The sequence below is a fragment of the Oryzias melastigma genome, linkage group LG11 (assembly GCF_002922805.2).
Source record: "Oryzias melastigma strain HK-1 linkage group LG11, ASM292280v2, whole genome shotgun sequence".
NCBI classification, from domain to species: Eukaryota; Metazoa; Chordata; class Actinopteri; order Beloniformes; family Adrianichthyidae; genus Oryzias; species Oryzias melastigma.
Genome location: NC_050522.1, coordinates 17,987,861 through 18,014,918, shown reverse-complemented (window position 1 = coordinate 18,014,918; position 27,058 = coordinate 17,987,861). Strand labels below are relative to the sequence as shown.

The 27,058-nt window shown below is 40.6% G+C and overlaps 1 protein-coding gene across 9 annotated transcripts in view; it reads right to left on the bottom strand.

The window, feature by feature from the left end:
- The window catches only part of ptprua (protein tyrosine phosphatase receptor type Ua), a 206,453-nt gene that overhangs the window by 97,804 nt on the left and 81,591 nt on the right, over window positions 1-27,058 (bottom strand). For all 9 annotated transcript variants that reach the window (XM_036214365.1, XM_024298204.2, XM_024298216.2 and 6 more), the window contains exon 3: window positions 6,124-6,395. In XM_036214365.1, coding sequence (XP_036070258.1) covers window positions 6,124-6,395 — 272 coding nt within the window. The remainder of the gene's footprint in view (window positions 1-6,123; window positions 6,396-27,058) is intronic.

The following is a 27,058-nucleotide window of genomic DNA, read 5'->3' as shown; positions in this document are numbered from 1 at the left end:
ACAACTTAGAAATTTACGATGTTATAACTATTTATGACTTTTTTTCTGAATTTTACGATTTTAATCTAATGCAATTATTTTATTTGAATTAATTTAGAAACTTACTGTCAAAGAAATCACAACTTTTTTCTCATAAATTTATTATGTTAATCTTGTAAAATTACAACTTTTTTCTAATAAATAAATTACTTTATTATTCTAAAATTAATATTTTTTTCATAATTTTAGGACTTTATTCTCAAAAAAAATATAGAAATAATAGTCATTGTACAAGTTCATTCTCGTAAATGTATTATTTTTATTTTTAGAAAAACCCTAAAAATAGCTTTTTGTTATTATTTCCTCCTGATGTGTATCAATGAACTGTTACCGAATAAATCTGTGGGTTTTATTCAAACCTTGATAAGCTAATTTGCTTAAAAATAAACAAATATAATAGGTCAAATCTGAAGTGTTAAGGTTTACAAAGAAATGAGGGTTTGACTCAGCCCATAATACATCTTCAGTAAATGAAAAATGTAAATGTCTTCCTGAAAGAAGAAAGCGCAGCTGCAGACTCATGCAGCGTTCCTACAATTTATTTGATCTGCAATAGGGTGAATTTAAAAAATGTAATTATTCTAATCTTTGGGAGCGTCTGTCCTCAGACAGAATATAATTTGAATAATCAAACTGTTATCTCTGGGAGCTTTGAGGAGGAGAGGAGTCCAGGGATCCAGTTAAATCCCCAGCATGGACTCCGAATTTTCCTTCTTATTCATAACTCGGTGTTGGATTATTATGAGGATAACAAACAATCGGAACACAATTTAGTCATTTTAATGTGTGTATGACCACATTACTGACATTGACATCAATCTTTCCATGTATTAAGGAAACTACAAAAAGTTTATGGATAATTAAAAAAAAAATCCAGAAAAATCTATTTTTTTGTAAGTATTCTACTAATACGACTCTCAATGTTTTTTTTTACTTACTGTTATCTTAGTGCCTAAAATAGGCACAAACTGACCAGCAGTTCAATGATCAAAAAGACCTTCTTATCACTAAAACTTTAGGAATTCAACACTTTAGTTGCATTTATAAACTGGGAAATTATTACTAGTAAACAATAAAAAGAAAGAAGCACAAAAAAGCCAAAGAAAGAGGAAGGATGACTTAAATAAAAAAAAAAGAAAAATAAATAAATGGAGAAAGGAGAAGAAAAATGATGAAAACCATACAGTTCAAAAAGGACATTAAAAAAACAAAATATATAAAAAAAAAAAAAAAACAAGTGGTTTGCATGTAGCTTGTGGTGGAAGTATCATGGTTGTGCACAACGTTGTTTTTAATGTTGTTTCTATTGTTAACTCTTGACACTGACTTCTCCACTACATTCAACATGCGATGAGGCTTCAGAGACTTTGTGAAGCACCAAACCGAACTGATCAGAAAAGGTAGAGGCGGGTTTGTGTAGCGATGCCCCGCTCGGGCGGAAGGTCACGATGATTGTGAGGCACGGTGTGTTCTGCACCGCGTTGCCATGGCGAAGGTGTCATCCCTCCAATTTAATTTGCATTGTGACAATGTGTCTGACAAGATGTCTGAGGGACAAAAAGCCGCACAAAAAGCCTGCCGACAAATTTCAGAAAGGATTGTGACACAGCAGAAACTCATTACATTAGAGCACTTCAGCGGGAGGGGAGGCAGACGGCAGCAAGGCCGGAGCACATCTGAGTGCTTTCAAAACACAGAGCCTGGGATCCACATCAAACACCGCTTTGTTTGTCTGAGGTGCGGCTCTCTGCTGAAACTCTGCATTTTTTTTTTTTTTGTCATCCCTAATAATAAACAGATTCACAGACAGCCAGCATCGATCACAGAGGATTGAATTCTACTCCGATTGTGTTACAAACTCCTGCCGTCTGCATTAAGGCGATACAGGATCCCCAGAAAGATCTTTAAGAATCTAAAAGTTTGACTGCAACTGGAGCGGCATGGCTTGTTTGTCTTCCATGTCGCAGAAGGGCGGACACTAAAGAAGGGGCTCACACCGGAGACAAGTTCTCATCAGATTCGAGATCCTTTCTCCACTTTAAGCCGGGCTACAGCTCAGACAAGTGTAACGCGGGCCAGACGGAGACCAAAAGCTGCAAGAACGAGCCCGGCTCGTGTTGTGGAATGTAATCTGTCAACTGTGAGCCTCCACTGTGGTAAGCTGACTTAATGTCCAGGGGAAAGCTCAGATTTGGGCCATTTTCTGTGGATCCGCAGCTGAATTTAGACAGGCTCACTCAGCCTGAGTCAAAGCCAGCAGCTGCCGATTCAGGCAAAAGTTTGGGCGAAATCCTCTATCATGTCTTAGTGAAGCTGCAGGTTTACTTTAGTTGTTTTAAGACATTCATTAAACACATGTCTGTAGGCTTTTAGCACAAAACTAAACATACAGTACAGAGTAAAAAGAGTCAAATCTGCAGCTCAAACACTTAAAGTCTCTTCAAAGACTCTTAAAGGACAAACAAGGCAGTAAACATGGGCTTTAGTGACTAAACACATCAGTTAGTTACTCAATAGCACAAAGTAAAAGAACAAACAGAAACATAATGACATATTTGACATTTAACTGCTCCCCGCTGAACCACAGTTCTGTTCACATCGACTGTTTTCACAAATACAAGAATGACTCCGTATGTATCGCATAAATCTCAGATTTTTCTATTTTCTAAAAGCTCTCCTGCTTTTTTTGGCTTTTGCATCGTTATTACATGACGATCAATAAACTAATTTTTACCCTTGGTGAATACAAAAATGATGTTTTTCAACATTTTTTTTAAAGAAACAAAAACTGCGTTGGTCTGGTGTGAAAAACAAATTAGACGCGATTCCCACTTAATGGATCAATCAATTGATTACCCGAGTGCATAAAACGGCTTGTGGGTTTAAAGATGAGCTGGCCGATCATAAGAAACATAAAAATCTTTGAGAAATTCAAATAAAGTTATCAGCTAAAAACACAGGCAGTGATGCCCTTATCATCACACTACCACCTCTGTGTCTGACTGTAGTCCAGAATATACTAATTATCTAATGGGAACTCATCACCTCCTTGAGGAATGCAGAGAACGGTCAGTTGTGATGGCTCTCGGATCCGGCCCCCGGGCCTTGACTTTGTCCTAGAGTCTGAAGGGATCCATGTTCTATAACTGGTCGTATTTCGGTGTCTTTCAAGTATTGCCGCTACCTAAAAGCTCTTCCACGGTGCAGCTGCCGCATCAGCCCAGAAACCCTGAACTCTACGTGGAGCGTTTTCTTCATTTTAACACGGGTCGGCGGGAATCCAGAACTCCTGGCGGTGACCTTTCAAATCTCCTATCAGCTGAAACCTGAAACCTAGAGGCCAAGAACACCTCTGATCACAGGCCAGCCCGGCTGTGAAGAAGCCTCCTGGGGGGCTGTTGAAGCTCCACCAGGGCTGGATGATATATTTTTTTCTTTTCTCTCTCTTTTTTTTTCAAATTTTAATCTCAGTCACAGCCTCTCACAGGCACAATCTCTCCTCCGAGCTCTTGGAAGTGCTTGTCCTTTTGCCTGATAGGAGCGGTTGCTCTGGGGGTTGACAGTGATCTTTATCTCGGGGGGTGGGGGTGGATCTTCAGGCCTTTTTGAGCAGAGAGAGGGTAAAAACAATAAAGAGAGAACAGGGGAAGAGGGCGACTTTACGCTCTCCTATGTCCCCCTTCATGCAGCAGATAAATACACCTGGACTCAGTGGTGACCACGGCGAGGTAAAGTTAGGGATTTCTTGCTCCAGTTTGCTTCAGCCTGTCGGCGATCTTTGATAATAATCTGTCCCGTGTCTGGAGGCTCTTACGTCACACATCAGCAGTGTCCCGCTTTCACTCTTCCCTGCAAAAACTGGAGCTTTACTGTAGACTTCATCTGCCCCCTCTGAGAGACGCTGCTCCCCATCTGCTCCAGACACGCTCCCGACTCCCATACAGAGAGGAGGAAAATCGTTACTGGGATCATTTTGGCCGTTTGTGAGGGGACGGTGAAGCTCAGGCCGTCCTCATCGATCTGTGCGGGCCTCTAATCTCATTAACCGCCTCTTGATTTATTGAGACGGGCCTAGAAGTGCAGCGGGGTTATGGAAGCAAACACCCGGGCGGCCCCCGCGCACAGAGGCCCGCGCAGAATTGAGGTCAATTGACTGCCAGGCAGCTCCCACAATGCTCCACTCCGGCCGCAGCTTCCTCATTAACAGTTTTTTTTTTGGGAGGGGTGGGCTCCGAAAGCTCAAGCAACAGAGCTAGCGTTGGGGATGAATTATCCACTGTGATGGGGTGAGGTCATGAGAATCCCACAAGCTAAACAATGGCGCTAATAATGAAGCACCGCCTACACGGGCATCAAAGGGAGCTATTGATTACACTGCAGCACGCAGGGGAAACGAGCCGGTTCATAAAGACACAATCTAAACACGGCCTCCCTAATTATACAGCTATTGAGCTGCTGGGTTGTATGAAAGCAGGTGACAGTTAGTGATTCCAGCACGTTCTCTGAGTAACGGTCACAACCACCTCGCCACACGCCGACCGGCCAACAGGGAGAAGCATTATGGGAAACGGAGGAAAAGTTAATCTAAGTCATATAGATCAGCAGGGTAGGAGCTGACAGTGAACAAACCATCAGTGGAAACTCCATTGGACAAACTTTGTGCATCATATGTTCATATTTAGATCTTGGATTATAGCAGGTTTATTTTTGTCTTTCAGTCCTGGTTAGATCAACGATGGTCCTTAATTTTGGTAAATCACTTACCATTGGAGGCAGTTGGAGGCTGACTCTATTCTCAGCCCAGATTTGAAAAATACCTGAGAAAGGGGCGGGGCTAGTGGAGGTGGACTAAGCAGCAGAGGTGTGGCTTGGATCTATAACTGACAGTTAGGTTAGCTTTATGTAACATACACTGGAGTTGTGTGCAAATTCACCCCCGAACCCCTAACTACCAGTTGCAAAACTTAACTGTAATACCTCCTTTTAACCTGTAGGGGCAGCACACAGGCAGTTTTGACTATATTTCCAGGAATTAATTTGTCAAAAATTTGGCAATGACCAGCAGAAAGTATTTTTAAAGCCCTATTTATAGAGGTCAGCAGCCAAAAAAAAGTTGATTTGGGGTTTGGCTACCCTTTAAACACAAACATCAATAACCCCTTAAGTAAAAGTCACAACAAGCATGGTGGTGAGGTTGTCATAATTAGGATAAATTTGAAACAACTGAATACAATAATGTAGTCGTGTGTGTATACAATCAGCATATTTAGTCTCTGAAACAACAACATTTGACCAAAACTGAGAATGTTATGTAAAAATGAACGGCTCAATATTTTCATTTGATACCAGAGTAAAACCAGTCTATGACATCATCAAATAGTTTCCCAAAACGAGCATCGCAAACAACCCGGACATTTGCCGAGTCTACCAACGAGTCTGTTGTAGAGCTGTGGATTTAGTTTTCATTTGTCAATTAAAAGATTATGTCTCTGTTTAAGATTATGATTTAAAAATAAAATATTGGGTTCATAAAAACATACATTTTACTGGATAAAAAAGTTTTACCGTAATAGTTTTTTTCCCTAATTGTTAAAATTGAAGTGAATATGGTTTGCTTGCTTACAAGCCCCCTAGTGGTTACCTGGTGAACTGACCTGGCTCCAGATAAATTAGTTTTCAAAATTAAAGAAATTAATTTTAGTCACTGCTGATTAAAGCCCCATGTTTATAACTCAGTGGTGAAGACACAAGCCTCTATATTGAACTTGCTCAGGAATAACGATGTTCGGAGACGCACCAAAGGTGGGCGTCACATTAGGGGCTAATTCTTATGAGGGAAGAGCTGGCATTATCAGTTTGTCTTCACAAACAAGTCTGCTGCTGACAGTGAGGGTGTTCAAACGTCTTCAACCACAGGTGAACATCTGCTGACTTATTGAGGACATCCGTTACAGTTCTTCAAGTCAATGGCCTTGCTCAAGGGTACTGGGTTTTGTAAACACTTCTATGTATGAAAAAAATGACTCTCCACAAGATAAAGGATTAATGAATAATAATGTATAATATTAATAATAACAGACCAACCTGGTACTCGCTGGGCCAGAAAGTGCTGACGGCGAGTTCCACCTGGTGCCACTGGCGGCCCTGGGAGCCAGAGGTGTTCCACACGGCGCTGCCTTTGGGACCCCCGTTGACCCGCACGTAGACGTGGAGCGCCCCGGGGCTGTGCCCGTCACGGCTGTACAGGAAGTAGCTGAACTGGATGCAGTGGGTGTCGTTCTCGCTGAGTGGGAGCAGGTGCAGCTGAGCCCTCTGGCCCCCGAAATGCTGCGAGGAGTTGACCATCATGAAGGACCCTGGAGACGAAACAGACAACCCGTTAGCTTCCTCCTGATCAGGGAGGTCGATTGTTGAGGGAGAAAAATATGTCTGCAAATGCTAAAAAAAAAACCCTTTGCTGCTCATAGCTCAGAGATAGCATCTACTCCAGAGCTGAGCCGCCTGAAATGCAGAGACTAACAAGATCCGCCTCGTTGGGCTTCACCTGCAACGCCTCTCAGAGGACACACGTGTCATGTTAGTTTTCAGGCTGTCTGCCGCCTCTTTATTTTGAAACTGAATCACAGCCGGGGTGCCAAAGCTGACAGGCCCCGTGTTGTTGCTCTGAATATCTGTGAGATCTTCTCCGCTGTTTGTCTGTGTTTGCCTTGTCTGAGCCTGTCCGCCCTCTACGCCCCCCCTGACTCCTCACGGCCCCCGTCAGCGTTAGATGGTGCCGGGTGTTAGATTGGACTTTCATTTTTTGGGCTGAAGTTCACAGATGTCCTGCTGGTTCCCTTGTGGCAGCTCCAAAGCGCAGAGCCCCCGGCGATGGGAAAAAACAAGTGTCAGGTCGTCTTTGAAAGTTTATTATGTACGACTCAAGAAATAGTTTTCAAAAATAAAGAAAATACTAATCTTAGAGCAGTTTAAATTGTATCTTTTTGATTATTTGGTGTAAAAATGTGAAAAAGTTGCCCTTATGTGAAACCACTTAAGCAGCAAAACAACATCAGGATTAACTAATACATTAAAGTCACTTGATGGTGGCGCCACAAACTCATCTAAAAGACAACAAAGACACAAAAATTGTACTACTGAGTGCCCCCTCCCTCAGCTAAGCCTTCCCAAAAATCTCGGATGAGAAGTCAACCTGCCAGGAACGCCCCGCCATAACAAGCAGCGGCTGTCCTTTGGGACTTAGCTGTACTTTTGGACAAAGCTTGTATTTTTCCCTTTTTCACCTGCTCGCAGGCTGTGGATGTGGCTGCCCCCCCCACACCCACCCCAACGCCACTGCTGCTGCTTTGATGTGTGAGCTCTCCGGGGGTCTGGGTGGTTAAATTGCTTTTTCTTCAGCTATGAGAGCAGCAGCTCCACGTTGTTGGAGGGCAAGTCTCCAACTGTCCACAGAAGGAGGGTTGCATTGAGAGGAGGCAGAAACAATACCACCACCACCACCCTTCTGCCTTAATGCATTTTTTTTCATTATTTTGGAATATCTCAAAGCATCTCTGCACTCGATGAACCAAGCACAGAAGTGCTCTTGTGGCTTTGAATTGCCGGCTCTCCATTAGAGCCAGCTGGTAAACACCACGTCTTGAAGCTGAAGTCAGCTTCCTGCGTCCTGCTCCTGCATCCACATCGCCGCCACATTCTGGGTCTTAGTCAATGTGAAAAAACAAGGTTCTCTGTTCTTGTTTTATTTGATTTAGTCTGTAATTTAGTCTATGTCATTTTAAAGTACAATAAAACATCAAAACTGGGCAGGAATTTAACAGTTTTGGTCTTTAATGACTGTTTTAAAAGAAAATAGTCAGTTGATCACATCATGAACATCAGCTCTAAAACAGGAGAGTTTACGTTATTTCATCAACAATGAAATAATGTATATCCGTGGAAAACTGATGTTTTCACTGGGAATAACAAAAATGTGGTGACAAGCTAAAATCCAAGAGAATATAACTCAAATATGGAGAGTATGAGTTGTTCCTACCACTGGAACTAACTGGAAACAGAACAGAAAACCAAATTCATGAATTTCTTGCCCATCTATATCAGACAATTTTTTTTTAATCCAGCCTATGAGTCAAGTGTTTTTTTTGTCTTTCTAACCAGTTTTTGTCCTTAATCTTTAGAATCATTACGGACCAAAACTCGACCCTGTTCTGGGACAAGGAGGGTTTACAACACAAGTTTTTCATTCTGTTACCTTTATGAGACATCTTTGCAAGAAAGTGGGACTTGAACTCAGCACCACTTAGAGTGAAGAAGCCATTTGGATGAGTGATGAAACTTTTCAAAGAACGGAAACTTTAAGTCTAGATGCCATAACTCATCTACAAGACAACAACCCCTGGATGATAAAAAAAAAAAAACCTTTATTGACAACTGGACTGTCTGCCTGGGTTCCTCCCGTCTGGACTTGGATGTTTTTGACTTGTCTATTATCTTCTCTTACTTGTGAACAAGACCCCAAGATACTTGAACTCCTCCACCTGAGGCAGAGCCACTCCACCCACCTAAAGAGGGCAAACTTCCTTTCTCAAGTTGAGAATTCTGGACTCTCTCTGGATTCTGACCTAGCCTACAGGAGTCTGGAGATTATCATCACTCATTCACCTTTACTCCCAGCTGGCTTCAAAGCAAATCCTCCCAAGTTCACTCATGATTTCAAGCTGTTGATTCTCCTGTCTTCCGGGTCTTCATCATCTGTTCTTCTAAAATCATTTCTGAGCCACGTTGTGCAGTGAAAGTCTATTTTCAAATAGCTCATCTCAACAAGTTAACAAAACCGAGATCCACCTAATCCCTTCTATTTTACAATAGTTTCTACTCCATGGCTCAATTCCATTGAATATTCAGAAAAATAAAAAAATAAACTTGTAAATCTTTATTAAATTCAATATATGAAGCAATAAAATGGCAGCAAAAGCTCTAAACCAGGGGTGTCAAACTCTTCTTGGTTCAGGGGCCACATTAAACCCGTCTGATCTCAAGCGGGCCGGACCAGTAACATAATAGCAAACAACCTATGATCAACGTGTTAGCTTTGTTTCTGGTTTGCTTTTTTCTCAGTGGGGAAAAATGCCTCAAACAACAAAAGTAGCCTAATCACTTATTATTATTATTATTATTAGAGCTATTATTATTATTATCATTTTGGGAATTGAGCCATGCGCTTGCAAAGAAATGTTTATTTCTCGATCTCTTGGTCTGACGATATTTCATTTCCTTTGCTTCCCCTAGTGGTGGAATTGCACATTACAGCCATTTCTTTAAATAACCATAACTCCACACAAGAATAAGCTAGAAACTTATTTTTTTTAAACATCCTTATATATTCTTATCTTCATGACTGTAAACCATCTGGCAGGCCGGATCCGGCTCACAGGCCGTGTGTTTGACACCCCTGCTCTAAACTGAAAGAAACCACCAGCTAATAAATGATGTCCTTCATATCGGACATCTGTTAAGGAAATATTTTACTGCTCAGTTTTTTTCCCCTTTTTTTTTTAAATCTGGAAAGATCTCCAAGGATAAAAAAAAAAATTGTTCCCAAACAGACTCAACTCTGTGAGTGGACTCAATGATGGATGTGGTCATTAGAAAGCAACACGTCTCTGATAAAGTTATCGAAACACACAAGGCGGGACACACACACACACACACACACACACATGAACCAAGACAAGCTCAAACATATAAAAAAATACAGTGGATGCACAAAAATTCCCCACAAATCCATCAAAGCGGATAAGACTCCATCTATTCTTCCCGTGACCCTGCCAAGGTTGAGAGAACGTGCATTAGGAGATTAGGAGACTCGGCGGAGTCATATCAGAGAGCGAGGTGGGCGCCTGAGTCATAGGTCCGCCTGCTTTTATCACGCTTACACCCACAAAATACGAGTGAGGCTGAAAGTCTATGGGGTGGGTGGAGGAAAGATACGGCGAGAGCTTTTATCTTTGTGTTAGGACCCGTCATTTCACCATAAACCGGGCTTTGTAAAACGCAGGCGTCTGCACGGCTGCAGCAGCTTTGAACAAGCGGCTGCATTTTCATCCAACTTTATCAAACTCCCGCTGCCTCCGGCTCTCCCTGCCGGAAACACGATTTGATTGATGTTTATCACAACCCTGCTCTGACAAGAACCGCTCCTGCCCCCGCCATCCTTCCCTGGAGCCTTTTCCCTTCTGTAGTCTCATCCTGCTTTGAAGACCACAACAGTATCAGGTCCCATGCTGGTCTTTAACACACATCAATAATTCACATCATCAACATTAAACCAATTTAACAAAGTAAAACAAAGTTCAGTTTTTCCATTATCATTCAGATGAAAAACTGCAGAGTTTGAAGGAGACTGTTGGGACAGAAGTTGATCGATGGTAGAGTTAAAGGAAAATGACTTTGTTAAGCAAGAAGAAGACAAAGACTCCCCAAAACATTTGGACAGGATCCCCAAAATATGGCAGAGATTGGGAATTGGAACAAATAAAACCCCTTTGAGTACTTTTTGTTTTTAGTGATTGTTTGACTTTACTTAAGTACTTTGACTTGTCATTTTGTTTGATAAAATAATGTTTTTGTGCACTTTCGTCTTCGTCATCGATTGAGTTTTCATTCCAACTTTAAGGCTCCTCCATCACCACACCTGTTGCTGTTTCTCCCTGAGATCTGTAGATGATCCCACAGAGGTGCAAAAGCTGCAGTGAAACACCAACAAGCAGCCTTGCTCAAGGGTTTTCTCCCTAAAAGTCTTTTTTTTTTTTTTTTTCCTGGGAAAGTGGGTCATTTTCCCAGCTCTCCAAATCAATAGTGCATTACCAGCCGCACAACAACGGCGTGGGCTGACTTTGCTTCAGCGCGCATCACCTGCAGCTCCCTGCGCCGGTGCAGCATCGTCCGTGATGCATCCCGCCACAGTCTTCCTCTTCATCTGACTCCTGTGATCTTTCCTCCGTTTCATCTACTCGGGCCTTTCAAGGAGCTGCTTGTTTCTGCCTTCTACGCTAATGTTCCTCGCCTCCTCTACCTTGCTTCCTCCAGGTTCCCTCGCCCTCCTCCCTCGCCTCCCCGCCACGGAGCGGCTCAGAGCGGGGACACGGCGAATGCACAGACTCAGCATCCGACCGACGTTTAACCCAATCCTCCTCCTATGTGAGCTTCAACACCGCAACAATGACATTCACAAACTGCACTTTTCTTTTTTTTAAGTGTGCTGCCTGTCCTCCACACTCTTATTACCCAGCATTCTCAGCGGGAGATGAGGGTGCAAAACATTTGAAAAGGTGGCGATTTTACAGCTTGTACTTCTTTAAAGATCTTTGTGAAAATCTGTCTTTAATGTGAAGTAAGAACATGCGGTGAACATTGATTGGACTTTTTTGTCAGAAAGCTGACAATCAGATTTTTCAAATCCCACTTTTCTGCTGGTGTTATGTCTCAAAGAAACTAAAGTTTCATAAACTTTTCTTCGGTCGATCCCAAAATGTACTCATGATTTTTTTATAAAAGATCATGTTCAATTGCGTTACATCTGAAATGTGTTTAACTAAAAAGATGCTGAAAGTTTTTGCATTCATGAACATATTTTGCCTAAAAAAGCAAAAAGCAAAAAGCAAAAAGCTGTGTTGGAGGATAAGGATATGTCCCAAAATCCCAGCATGCATTTTTTACCTCCATCTTTACCACTGGAATCCTGGGATGTCTTTAGATTTTCCATCTTTTTAAAGAAACTATAGATTTTAATGAGTGAACAACCTAAATTTTGTTAATTTCTACATAGAAAATGTAGGTTATTAGAGTATTTTTATTTTAAAATCAAATTTATCGGAAATTTTGCAACTTCTGTATGCATTGTATGTGCCTGAAAGACATTTTTACTGTTTTCAGAACTTCTCTGTCAGGTTTACATACGTTGCCTCCTCTGTTCTGAACGCAATAATTGTCACAATAAAAAAAAGATAATTAGTAATTGTTAGGATGCTGTTAGTGTTTGTAGAGTCTGCACAGCTTTAATTTAAGAGACAGAAACGCCACAGCAGGTTTGCTGCCATGTTTTGATAGATTTAATGAAGCTGGGTGGTGCAATAGTGTTGTCCTTGTGTTTCTTTAATTCTCTGTATCCCATTATGTTTCTAACACTATAAGAACTTTCACCCACCCATCCTATAGCTTTTGTGGTGCTCGAACGGACTTCTGTACCTCCACCTGTGTGAAGTCAGTGGTGTAGCTGTTTGACAATCTCCCCAAACTTCTATTGTAAAGAAGTTACAATAGATCTTTCTCCTTCAGGGTGTGACAAAACACCTTCTCGAACCTGCGTGTGTGTGTCCCACACCTGATTTTAAAAAAGGTTTTGTAATTTCAAAAACCAAAGACAACCCCACAGCAGATAACTGGATAGGACAAATGGCATAGTTTTAGGCAAATATTTTTAGAGAGGTGTATACTCAAATGAAAATGTTTTTGGACCAAAAAACAAAATGAAACATGGTGTCCCACAGGGCTCAGATATAGGTCCCTACATCTATAATAAATCAATATTTGCAGGTCAAACTTTAAAATGTCCTATTTATGTAGAAAATACAAATATTTTCTAACATTGGGATATAAAAAATAGATTTATTTTAAAATATATAAATTGACGTGTAGGTGCGTCTGTAATAAGACAAGACTACCCCCCCGATAGGACAAATGACAGTGTAAACTCACATGGAGACTACGAACAAAAAATATAACAACAAACACAATTACACATGGTGTTCCACAGGGCTTAGATATGGGTCCCTAAATATATATATACATATATTTTTTTATTGTACTTTATACTATATAATGATCATTTTATCTTAAATATATTAATATTTGCTGAGTCAAATTATGTAAAATTTCCTTGTTATGTAGAAAATAGAAATATTTTTGGAAGAAAAAAAAAAAAAGTTAAATTTAAAAAGTGATGTGAAGGTGTGTGTTTTAATAATAAAACAAGACTTTCCACGTACATAAACATACAGAAACAAATTATATCAACAAATAAAATGTATCTTAACTTTAAAAACACAAAAATTTAAGAAACTGATGTTTTGCTACAATAAAAATGTTTGAGGCAAATGCAATCCATCACTGTTTTCTATGGGTTTTCTCCAAATGTCCTTTTTTTCTTCTGAATTAGACTCTGACATGACTATTTTGTGTGTTTAACTATTTATGTATTTATAAATGAAAGATTGTTGACACTTTTCAGAAGTAGATACATTTAATTTTTTTTATTTAAAAGAAAAAGACATCTGCACTTTATGAATTAAAACTCCAGTATAAGAGACAAAATCTCCACATTTTAATCATAATATATATTTTTTTAATTTTTACTTTTAGAGACACAAGTTCTGTCTGGAAAGTAGCTTGCTCACATGCTCTAACTGATTTTTTTATTATTTTTTACCAGCAGTAATGAAGACAAATCCGTCTCCATCCTCTGGTGTCTTTTCATGTGGATGCATTTTTCCTGGCTAATGCCTGAGGCAGTGGTAGGCCTTCGAGGTGGTGGTGGGGGGCTTCAGAGTGACTGCAGACAGTCACATGATCGCTCTCTGGGGGGGCACTCCCAAGCGGATGTGCTTCAGAGCAGAAAATAAAAACGTCTCTATTAGCAGCAACACAAGAAGCTTCTTCACAGTCCGGATGCTGCAGACGGGGGGGAACGCAAACATCCTTTGGGGTCAGGCTGCCGCAGGCTCCGCCCTGAAACCGGAGCACTCAGGTATGGAAACCTGAGCGAGCAGATAAAGCCGGAGCGTGATCTGTGGGAGTCCTCGTCTTCTGTGCGAGAGCTCTGTTCCATGACCCGATCTCCTCCGGAGATAAGGCTGTTTTCCGGGCTGTTTGCCCTTCACAGATGGAACAGTGAGCAGGAGCAGCAAGTGCAAGGCGGCTGCCTTAAATCTGATTTCATGACTTGGTGCATTGCAGAGCTGCAGCATCTGTGCGGAAGAGACGGAGACATGCTGGATCTGCATCAAAGTCCTCTGTGGTGGGGCTGCTAGCCCACCTCCACACACTTAAGCCTCCGTTACTGTGGCTCCCACTGACAAGTGAGGAGCATCTGGCCTGGATCAGCCTCCAACGGCACAGATCAGGACAGCGCTGTGAGTGGATTTGATTCTATGCAAATATTTCAAACTGCTGGGAGAAAGAGAAAAGAACTGAATTTAGAACTAATCTAAGAAATATGTATTCAGTTACACTTAAACACTGAAAAACGTCTGATCTGTTTATGTACTAAAAGAGTCATTTGTCACATTTTGTCCATAACAGTGACTCTAATGAACAGTTTCAGAGCAGCTGTATTAGGTCTGACCTTAAATAAAATCTTCACATATTTTTAAAGTACTTTATAACATAAACCAAGTCAAAGTACTTTATTAACCAATTCATATTGGATTTTCTTTCTGCCCCCTGTGACAGACTGGGGACATGTTCAGGGCGAGTCCTTCGCCCAACAGTAGCCAGGACGGGCTCCAGCAACGCCGTGACCCCAAAAGGGATATAAGAAGATGGACGGATGGATTAACAGTTAACAAATGTAAAGAAGCAGAAAAAAAGAAGAAAACGTATATTATCTACCCCCATCGCTAAATAAAAAAAAGGCAAATCAAAGTACATCAAACAAACATTTTATATTTTTTATTGTAAAAATGTTTGCTTTTTTTCTCCTAACTTTCCAAACATTTTAACTATTCTGATATGTTTTAATGTTATTCATGTATAATTTAGACTTTTTCTTATCATTTTATGACTTTGTGAAATTTTGGCTTTTTTTATTATTATTTTTACAACTATTCTTGTGCAATTTTGATTTTTTTTCCAATAATTTTACGACTTTTCTCGTAAAATTTGTACCTTTTCCCATAATTTTATGAATTTATTTAATTTTATGACTTTACATTTTCACATTTTGACTATTTTCTCATATGGTTATTTTTCCTGTTTTCTCTTCCTGTGCTTTAGAAGGTGCTGCAACATTTTTTTTGCTTTCTCTTGGACTTTTTCTGTTTTCACATTACACTTCATCTTACTGCTTTGTTTTTGCACAATACCTTCGAAAGGTTTCTCCTGATTTGCTAGCTTGCTGTTGACGTAATATTCCATTGCTGCAGCGGGGATGGTTGAGGACAAAACAATTTAACATGCCAGTTATGTGTCATTACAGGGAGTTGGCTGGGACAGGTTTATGTTGGGTGGGAAAATTATTTTATACATTCTCATTAAGTATTATAACTCGGGCCACAAAGGTGCTGGGGGGCCCCAGAAAATCACCTTCCTTGGCCTAATGTCAAGTCCGCCCCTGAACACGGTGTATTGGTCCCCCTATGTAAGAATATATATATATATATATAAAATATGTTTTTGTCATTTCATTTAAGGTTAGTTTTGGATTTGTTGGAGCTCCATACAGTAACATAAGTGTTCTGTTTAATGAGCGAATAAGAGTAATAATTATAATAAACAGCAATTAAAAATCACAAGAGAGCAAAAGAGGAGATTCATGAATTTCTATTAAATACAATTATTCTTTTTAAATTTCAGTATGGGGCTACAGCCTTTCAGGGTTTTCGGTCCTACAGCAGAGGGCACACTCACCCTACTGTGGGATGACTCCCCTTTTTCTTTTTTTCCATACATCTTCAGTTTCTGGACAACACAAAGGAGCGGAGTGATTTAAAATTTAAATGAAACTGGGAAAAAAAGGGGGCCGACCGTTACACGCCCCCACCGGCTCCCCTAACGGACTAACGTACCAAACACAATGCTCTGACAGGGAGTTATTTCAAACCTGCCACGCTTCAATACAACTGGCTGGGGGGAAGAGGGGTATCTGCCAATGGGAGTGCTGCTGGATTCAAATGAGCCAATCACGCTCCTTCTTTACAAAGAGAGGCATTCCTGGAATTTTAATTCACATGAGCGGTTTTAACGGTTACACCTTTCAGCAAAAAGAGCTCTGTAAGAATAAATTGGAATAATTCATGAAGTGGGAGGGGGAGGAGGTTTTGCGGTTTGGTTTGACGTTAATATGGAGATTTCTTGATGCTTGAATCCCCCATAAATCCCATCCTCTGAGACGGATCAAAACGGGGGCCATTGTGAAAAAAGATGAACACCTCTGATTCAAACCTGGAGGGGAACATCCACACAAGCAGCGAATTACAGCCATTACTCTCCAGAACAAGGTCAGGAGCCCCCCATGGACAAAATCCAATCCTACTGCAGAGATCCAAAAGCAGTAAAGGGACTCCACGATGACCTTCTGTATGTTGATTACAGACAGAAAAAGGAGAAACACAAGTCTGCACCCATCAAGTCAGGTTATCAGCTCCCTGAGGGCCCCCCCGCTGAGATCCAAAAACACCAGGGCGTCACCATCACGCCGGCATAGGTTGAGACAGCAGCAAAGTGAGTGGAAAAATGCAGGAGGTGTGTGAGAGTCAGCCGCCCCCTCATGGGGGGAGTGATGAGAGAAGGAGGGTTGAAGGTCAAAGGTTAGAAATGAGGCAGCCAGCGACACATTAAATCTAATAAACACTCGTTCATTGACCCTGACCACCGCATACACTCCCTGCTGTCAACGCGGAGCATGACGATGAGGAGGCAAACGGGCACAGAAGAGACGGTTCAGAAGAGAAGCTGCTGAAAAAGCACAGCAGATGAGAAACTGCAGAAGCCACTGACCTGTGATTGTACGCATGACACCAACCCAAGAGTAAGACCCCCCAGGAAAATTGAGCTTGGGGTGCCCTTTTTAACCATATTTATCGGTACAGATTCTATTCTTGGTCTTTGTTAAATAAACAGCACCATCTGAAAAGTGGAAATTTGGTAAATAAAAATAATCCAACGCAACACAAACCCAATAAAATCAAAACAATATAAAGTTGGAACTTAGGTCACATTAATCATTGACTGAACTAGATAAAAATGTCTTACTTCCAACTTCAACCAGTTGAAATCAATTTAGTCGCCATTTTATTACAATTCGGATGCAGGAGGAGTGGTTAGCCCAGATTTATTCCTAACCTTGGGCTCCCACGGCAAGCATTGCAGCTTAGGTATGATGCGGAAGAGGTCTCCGAATTTACGTAGGTTGACGCAATAACCCGTGGGAGTTCAGCTCTGGCATCCGCCAAAACTTTTAACCCAACAAAACGTATTTGCAGTGCCGCAGAGGCCAGATCGCAGAGGTCGAACGTGAAGTTAAAATCATACACCTAGGTGTTTGAAATTTGTTATTCACATTTGACCCATCCCGTAGTGGAGCAGTTAGCTGCAGACACAGCGGCCAAATGGAACCATTTGGTGGTTTAACCCCCCAACCCAACCCCTTAATGCTGAGTGGCGAACAGGGAGGCACTGGGCCCCATTTTTTGTCTTTTGTATGAATCAGCCGGGACTGGAACTCACGACACTCTACCACAAGGTCACTGAGCTAGTGGTCTGCAGTGGGGTTTCCTCTCATACTTTTAAAGTCAAGTAAAGACTCCGGCGGTCCCACCTGAGCTGTAACACATGCCATGGAAGTTAAAAAAAATTATATGTTCTGTTGCCTTTTAGATAGTCTGACATCATTTACATGTGTTGTTACCTATGACATACAGTAGGTCCCAAAACCACCTCAACCAGCTCAGTAGCGGTATTGGTAGAATGTCCGCCCTGAGACTGGAAGGTTGTGATTTCAAATCCAATTATACCAAAAACTCTAAAAATGAGACCCAATGCCACTCTGCTTGACACTCAGCATTAAGGGGTTGAATTGGAGGGTAAACCAACAAATGGTGTCTGCAGCTCGCCGCTCCCCAAAGGGATTGGTCAAATGCAGAGAACAAATTTCACACACCTAAGTGTGTAACAGCTACTTGAACCTTAACTTTAAAAACGCCGATTTCAGCAAGTTTTGAAAATACCTGATCAGCCTTTGTCTGTACTGTCAGTGGATGAAAATGTCCTTGCCAAAGGGATGAAGAGGAGGTACAAGGAGGTGTGAATCGCAAGAGAAAGAAAAGGGAAGAGCAGACTGAGCATGAAAAAATGTCAGAGATACATTGACAGAAAGTACTGAAAGCATTGAAAATAGATGCCGCGTACTATTTTATTTGTCTAAAACACAAAATCAAGTCAATAAAGTGGGAAAATAATTTTCACAAGCAAACCTTTTGTAATTGTACCTTAAAATATTGAGTGGATTGTCTTTTGTGTTTTGGCCGTTTTGTGAGTTTGCAACATAAACTAGTTGGTCTTTATGGTAGATCTGGGCCTGTGTGAGACAAAGCTGAAGGGTATTTGTTCTGGATCAGTGTCACGCTGTGCTTTAAATGGAGAAAGTGAGAGTTACAATGCATCCACAGCAGTGTCACTAATGCTGTGTTCATTTCCATTCATGCTAATGATTGTGCATTTAAAAGGACATTGTTCTTTGAGTGAGTTGTTGACTCAAAGGTACAATTTACAGAAAAAGAAGTTCATATATACAGTATATATATATATATATATATATCACATTCTTTTCATTTTAAGTCTTGCAGCCCTTCAGCTTGTGTGTGACAAGCCCAAAGACTTCAGTCCCTTTTTTTTTTCTATTCAGCCTTGCACTGACAACACAAACTTATGGTGTCTGGATGAGCTTTAAACTTCTGTAACATCCGACTCCTAAAACCCAGACCTAATTTCAGTAAAACTTGGCTCACAGCAGTTCAACAAAACCCTTGTAAAGGGTTGCTAACGGGACAGAAGTGATACAGTGATCTAGATGTTTCTAAGAGGCCTGACAGTAGCTGGAGTACAGGCGATGGCAACCCCACGACTCCAAAAGGGATAAAGCAGGTTTAGAATGGTTGTTCTCAGAGCTTACTGACAACAGATAATCTGTCCAGGATTCTAGTAGCAGCAACTGTATGATGAGTTTCCTGGAAAATGCTGTGTTTCTACATTAAGCTGATTCCCAGCTGTATAGGCTTGTCGGTGTTGGAAAAAGCAGAAGGACGAGGCAGAACACTGAAGGGTCTGGAAGAGGTAAACTATTGCAGATTCCAGTGACCCATCGGGCATGCTAACCCTCCGATCAATGCAGCTGTTCTCCATCAGCTGTCAGAGTCCAGATGGTCTGCAGTCCTGTGGGAGGCACTATGGATTCTGTATGGATTCTGTCTCAAACCCGTGGACTGGGCAGTTTGAAAGATGACGACTTCAGCAATCCCTTCCTGGTTTGGTTTTGGCAGCCTTCATGAAGACACTATCCAGACATCACTCCCCAAGAGCAAACACTGCTGACCTTCCTGTGCTTGATCTTTGGTTGTTAAAGCCACTGATGGTCGTGAAATGTTTTCATTTTTAAACCCAAGAAAAACTGTTTCAGCTCAACTGAGCCCAGACGAGGAGATTGAATGTGTTAGTTGTTATTTTTGCTTTGTTTAGGCTGGTTTTAGACCAAAAATGTTGACTTTTTTTCACCTCTAACAGAAGTTTCTCTTTGAGTTCGAACAGCAGGAACCAGAAGGATCCGACAAACCTCTGAAAGTGCGCAAGAACCAGAGGTACTCCAGTTGTAAGGCTGCGGTACCAAACAGGAAATTATCATTAACTGGCTTTGTGTAAAATTATCAATTTATGAGCAAAAAAATACAAAACATTTGTGCATAAAGGAATATTTCTGCATTGTAATGAACATACAATGTGTGTATATGTTCATTGCAAAACATAAATTGAATTGTATATCCCAAAACACCACCTTATATCAGCAGAGAAATGAAAGGATAAATGCCTTCAAAAGTTCAAAATAATTAAAAAATAATGTACTAAGATTATAAAGGAATTCAAAATATACAACTAGCTGCAATTTCCAATTAAAAAGTTAAAAAAAAAAATGAAAATGCTTTGCACTGACAGTAAAAGTTTCTTTTTTAATGATACTTCATACCATCCTGTAGTATTATCCACATACTCCCATTACAAATCGGATATGAAATTAATGAATTATCGGAAATCTGCTTTAACTACATGTCCTCTCCCAGGTGTACCCATCGACACCAGAACATCTGTCCATTACCAGCTGTTTTAGCCTGTATGGATGTAGACACTGCCAACAAGTTTGATTCTCCTCCTGAGCTTTGCAAATCTTTTTTTTAAGTAACATAACTAATAGCCATCTGTCTGCTAACAGCAAATAAAAGGATCCCAACATGAAGTGCATCATGTTTAAGGGAGGGGTCATTATTGGGTGAAGTATTTCTAGTCATGAGTTCGGTGGATAGTCTGTCTGCACTCATACGGTTGCTAAAATGCCTCAAAATACAGTGAACCCAGAACCTTTTCTTTAAGTGAACCAGAGTTCAGATAAAACCTTTCACAATGGAGTTTCTTTTATACTGTAACTTCTCAACCGAACAACATAATTCCAGCGGATTCTGAAGCACAGAAAAGCAGCTTTGCAGCACAATACACTATATATATATATATATATATATATATATATATATATATATATATATTATAGCGCAACACTTGATGTTGTTAATGTGCTGCAATACGGTGAAAAGCTGACACGAAAAGATGCTTTTCTTCACGTCCAAATCAGCTGACTTATCACGGAAGCGGTTGGCAAGTCATGGAAGGCCATTTTATTGTTTTTGTATCACCAGCTACATCTGTGGTGATAACGGATTCAGAACTTTGGTATCCATAAAGATCCATGACCAACTATGAGGAGTCACTGCATACAGCAGTTTGGCTGTCTTTTCTTTTCTAAGCTGGCTTTTAGACTTAGAAGAACCATTCCAATGAAAATCCTTTAATATATTAACATGTTCTTGTAGTGTGTCTCTAACTATGGAAGACATGTATAAAACAATTAAGGGTTAAAATTACTTTTCAAATCTGGATGAGTCATAGCAGATGAAAAAAATATTTTTTGAACAAGCACTTTTAAAGTGAAATAGGCGGGGCAAAGTTTCCTGCTCTGCTCCATTCTGAGGCATTCACTTGCAGACAAATACTATAGATACATTAGCATCTTCATTTTCCACTACCTGGCATCTTACTCAAAACTGTACGACTGGATAGCTTCAATAACGGTCGCCATTTTTGGTGCACTGTTTATGTTAGCTTGGGGTTGTGAGGGGCTGTAAGTTAGTGGAAGAGATTGTAAATAAAGGGATGATGGGATATCAGCTGAAGTTACTTCCAAACTAACAGGGTTTCACAATGGTGCTTTCACAATATCAAAAGATGATTGGATTGGAACTTTAAGGAGACACTGGAATCATAATTTTGAATTATATATATAAAAAAAAATGATGTATGAAGGCATTATTTGAAGTCAAGAATCCAAACTAAATCAGTATTCACAACACAAACCCGATGTGTCATGTTAAAGCCATGTGAGAGAATAACAAGAATAAGAAGTTACGTAACAATGTGGAAAGTTCAGCACTTATTAAAAATCAACTTTGAAATGAAACTTTGAAATCACTAATCTAATGTTCCTCTGCCATGTTCCTGAAAATAGATCAGTGCAATCTAGTTAATTGTCACAAAATGAAAGATTTACGAAACAAACATTTTTCTTGTTTTTAAAATCATATTAAAACACATAATTACATTATTATTTAACGTTTTTCTTTACTTTAAATCACTTGTATGAAAACTGTTTTTTTGTGTGTGATTGAATAAATCCACATATACTCACACCTACACACGTGAAAATGAGCCCTCGGAGCTCTCAGGCAGGTTTGTAAATATATCTGGAAACTAGACAGTCTGACCAATTAAAGTTTTGTTTAAATTCCTTTCTGGCAAATTAAAAACTTTTTAAAAAGGCTCTTTTGAGAGGAAACAGCTGTTTGAGGGTGTTACAGATGAGACACAACAGATGGGCATCTATTAAATATGAAAGTAAATATGACAAAAGCAAACGTGTGGTTTACAAAACAGAGAACGCCGAAAAATGAGGGATTTTTGTGTCGACTCGAGAACACAAACACGGCGAAGGACCGACTAGGAAGAGCTAAAGTAGGTAGAAGTCAAGAAATGGCGAAATTTAGAAAAATGTGGGGAAAAAGGGGTAGAAAAACAACAAAAGGGGGGCAGATTTATAAGAGAGTGGAGTCGGGGGAGGTGTGGCTCCGCGGTCGCAGCTGCTTTAATCAAAACTCCCAGGCACCTGCCGGCGCCGCCATGTGCCCCAGCAACGGGCTTCCACCGCGGGCAGAAGGGTGATCAATCAGAGCTGGTGGCTCCACTGCCCCGTTACTAACACACACACACACAGAAAAAGCCAAACGCGACAGTGATGAATTGGAAAACGCTCAGAGAGTTTAGGAGTCACCTACTTTCCTCATCTGCATAATCAACTGTCGCATGATCTCATCTCACTGCAGACGCCCTTTTCTCCTCTTCCACTCGAGATTTCCTTTATTGCATCAACGTCAGGCAGGTTCCACTAAACCTGTTGTTTGTTTCAGAGATGAATCTCAGTTTCGACTGTCGAATTTGAATTAAAATCCTTTTATTCGTATAAGGAAGAAAGAAGAACAGGTTTTCTCCTTGGAGAGCTCTCGCCAAAGTTAAGTAAAATTAGACTGCACCTCTGGCGGCCTCTGCACATACTCTGGTGACGTTGGTTCCATCTGCTGGTGTGGCTTCTTTTGTGCTGTGGGGGAACCAGGACACCTTGAAAGTAATAAAATCCTGGTAGCATCCCACTCCAGCCCAAACGGAGTCCAAAAAACGATTGAATAATTTAAAAGATTTTAATAGAGAAACTGGAATGCTCCAAAGCCAAAGAACAGCATCCAGATGCATGAACTTCTTAAAATTTTTAATATGTTTACTGATGCAACAACAGCACAACAACACCCAAATGTCAAAGTGAGCTTCTGTTGTATCAGTGCAGCATACTGTAGTAGAATCTTTCAAAATAAAAGTCCTTCTGAGGGATTATTAGTGAGAATGTAAAAGACACATTTTCCAACTATTCGTGATTTATATTCAGAGTGTGACACTTTACGCTTAAAAAGGGTGTAATTTGCTGTAACTCATAATATTGATATCAGTTAAAGAGGTTCTGCAATAGCAGGTAAACTGCTGGAAATTTCCATTAGACATCAAAGGTAAAGAAGAAGTGGATACAGACTTAATGTATCCTGACACTGACAGCTTTCCAGTGTTACTTATTATTGCAGTTACAAATGAACAATAAAGCCCAATTGCAGTTGTTCCCTGATAATGGGAGGGAACGTCTGCAAAGAAACAACGGGTTGAGTCAGATTGTAGGACACTGCTGGCCAAGAGGCTGCTTTCCTTGAAGGCAATAAAGACCATAATAGATGAACTGCAGGTGCTTTAAAGAATCTTTACTGAGTCCACAGTGCATATTTTACAGGAGTCTCACCAGCTGGAGATGAACACGTGGATATGTGTCTATATGACTGCTTTAAGCCTTTGTTGCAACTGCCCTTATGGGTAGATACGGGCTGTCTGGAGGTGAAAAATGGGCAAACCTATATGGGGCATGCAGGTTACCCAAATAAAATATCAAAGTAGCTTTTTTTTATGCTGCTGGCGACAGGTCATACCAAACACTTAAAACAACTCACAAAGGTAAGCAAGGGTCAAGTAGATGATACACAGGAACGTGGAAAACTTGCACCCTATTCAAGAGCGACGTAGACAATTAGAGCATCAGAGTTTGTGTGGGCATCTTATGGACATCCTACAGGCACCTACTTATCACCTGCTCACTCAGCGTTTGGACACAATCAGTAAGGAACCAGCACGCGCACTTTGGCGTAAGGACACCGTACGACATCATCACCAGTTCATGATGAGTGCATGCAACTTATATTATCCTTAGGAATACTTCAGGATACACTTTCCACACACACAGTAATGGTGCGTTCCAAGTCTCAAGGGAACTACATGGCACACCGATAAGAAGCGTCCGTTCATCTCGACAACCCTCCACAACATTAAAACCCACAGCACCCGTACGGTTCAACCCCCGTAAGGCTTTAGATATTAAACTTTTGGATCTAAAAAATGTAAACTGAGTAGCTGTCAGGAGTCAGCGCTCTGTCTCCTCCTCTGGTCACCAGCGGGAGCCATTTCCAGAGTACTGACTGCACTAAATCTCCCAGTAACCCCAGCGCACACTTCCTGGATGCTGCTAAGCTGACTTTCATTGCCAGTCAACCACAGAACACGTAAGCACCCCACAGTGCCTCTCTCAGTGATAAGTGCTTTATCTCTGATTGCTTGCTGCCTGCCCTGACCCTCGCCCAGACTCTGACTACTCTAGTCTCTTCTTGGATGATCCCATGCTCGTGATTGACTTCTGCCTGCCTGACCCTGATTAAGCTTGTGGACTTTTATCTGTGCTAAGTTTTTGTCTGAACTAATAAACCTGCTGCATGTGGAATCAGCTTTCTGCCCGTTTGTGACAGCTGCAATTTTGCAGTATTTTATTTGATAAAGTCAAGTTCAATATGTGGTTTTTGTGTTATTATCGAATGTGATGCAATGTTTGGTTAATGAGGCACAGGTTATTGTGTTACATCATCCGTGTAGTCCTTATGAGCCATCAACTAAAGAAATGTGTTTGACTTCTGCTCCTAATTATTAAACCCAGAGACTAAATAAGACTCCGTCGCCCTTTTTTTCCCCCCTCTTCCATACATCACTGGAAAAGAAACAGGAAATTAGATTGTTTATGCACCAACTAGGTGTGGCCCACAACGACTAACCAGCTGTCATGTGAGCACGCACAAATGTCAACGGCCCGGCGCTCGTCAGAACGAGCGCTTCAGGATTCTTGACTTTTCATTAAATGCCACCTCGGGTTAGGATTGTTCCGCGCGGCACTGCGGCTTATGAACAAATACGGCAGAACTAATGGTATTTCGCGTTGGCCTTGCTCTTTGTGTGAAGTGTTGATTAACAAATGCTAACAAGTGCGAGCACATTAAACTAAGTGCTGAACAGACCGAGCAGGTCTACACTGTCACTGCCAGGCACTTTGAAGTAAATGTTCCAGTCAGTATGCAAAGTAAAGCCTCTTAGAAGTTCTCCAGTTTTAATTCCTTTGATATTTCTGTTAATGTTATGTGCTGTATAATGTTGTGTTAATCAGAGCAGCTCAGGGGGCTGCAGGCTGCATGGACGGGTTTTCTTCTGACCTTCATCTTCAGTTTTTGGCCTCTGAGTGACTCAGGTTAGTGTGGCAGAAAAAGCTGTGAATTTGTTGTGTTTGCAGCACCGCAACAGCACTTCCTTTAGGTTCTGGACTCTAAACAGAACATTTAATATGGTTTTTGTTTTATCTTTCATTGCGGAGCGTTTATTTTCTCCTCTTTTGCAGCTGAATGTGTTATTTTGGTAAGCCTAAATATATTGTCGTGTATTTTCACAGACAGCAGCTCGCTCCAAATATCATGATAGTTCCTCACACAAAGCCTCTGGATCCACCGGCCCGTTGGATGCATTATTCTCCAACCATTTGTTTTGTTTGTTTTTTTGCAGCACTGAGACTGATGAAAATGGAGTTCTGATAAAGCTCAAAATGCACAAATAAGAAGCAAAGACGGCAGAGACAGAAAAGCTATGAAATCTGAGGCCAGTCTTGGAAACACTGAGGATTTTCAGATTTGGTGGATTTCTTCAGGGTTTTCCGGGGTTTTAGGGGATATATTTTTTTTTACCATTTTCTCCCATTTTTTTCATGTCATTGTTGCACAGCTTCATGACACACAAAACAGAAAAAGTGCACAAAAATATGAACGTTTGGTTTCTTCCACAAGGTTTAAGGTTTCATTTTGGAGTGGGACAGCTGGGTTAGTGTAGCCAACAACTAAATAGTGTAAATTACAGCAGTTTCCGCACTACAGTTTGCACCTCCTCAACAAATGGTCTATTTTTGAACTTGTTTGTAACATGCTAAACGTTAGCCACATGAATAGCGTTAGCAACTTTAGCGTATACATGCAACTCTCAACCTTTTCGCAACCTAAAGAAACAGACTGATAATGTTACAATGACGTTACCGCTACAAACTTGTCAGCAAAAATATAAATAAATAAATAAACCAGTCTATCACTGGTGCACATTAGCCAAGTTAGCGCTCTGACAATAACATCTGACCTTGTTTCGAACTCATAAAAAAAAAAAATTAACATAACCCCCTCTACACTAACTCTCAACCTTGTTAGTATCACTAAAAAAATAAAAAAAAACAGTCAGACACAGGTTAATGTTTGCTAAGTCGGGTATTCACAATACCTTTAGCTCCAATCCTTGTTTGCAATATGAAAAAAGCAGACTACTAAAACCAGCATTACCACCACTAGGCTAAACCCTGATGATAACATTTAAAAAACACAGTCTCATACTGCTAGACCAGAGATCAGCAACCTGTGGCTCCAAAGCAACATGTGGCTCTTTTATCTCTCCATGGTGGCCCTCTGGCTGAAGAAAAATAAAACGGTAATTTTCAAAAATTTGGAGATTAGCTATTATTTTAGCAACATGCTAACATTTTAGGCTAATTTAGAATTTAGCTTATATTTTAGAAACAGGCTAACTTTGTTGACTGGTTTAGTTTAACTGAGCAACGAGCTGGATTTTTTGGGGGCTAATGCTACTTTGGAGTTTAGCAAACATGTTAGCAGTATACTAACATTTTTGGCTAATTGTTATCTACTGAACTTTTTAGGCTAATTTAAAATTTAGCTTCTATTTTAGAAACTGGATAACTTTTTTGACAAATTTAGTTTACTGAGGAATTTTAGGCCAGGAGTTCAGCTAGTAATAAAGCAACGAGCTAGCGTTTTCGCTAATTTGGCTTCAACTAAAGCTAAGAAGTAAAAAATCTCATTTTGAGAAATGCTAGTTTCTTTTTATATGTTTGCTTTTGTCTGTGCCCCAAAATAGACAT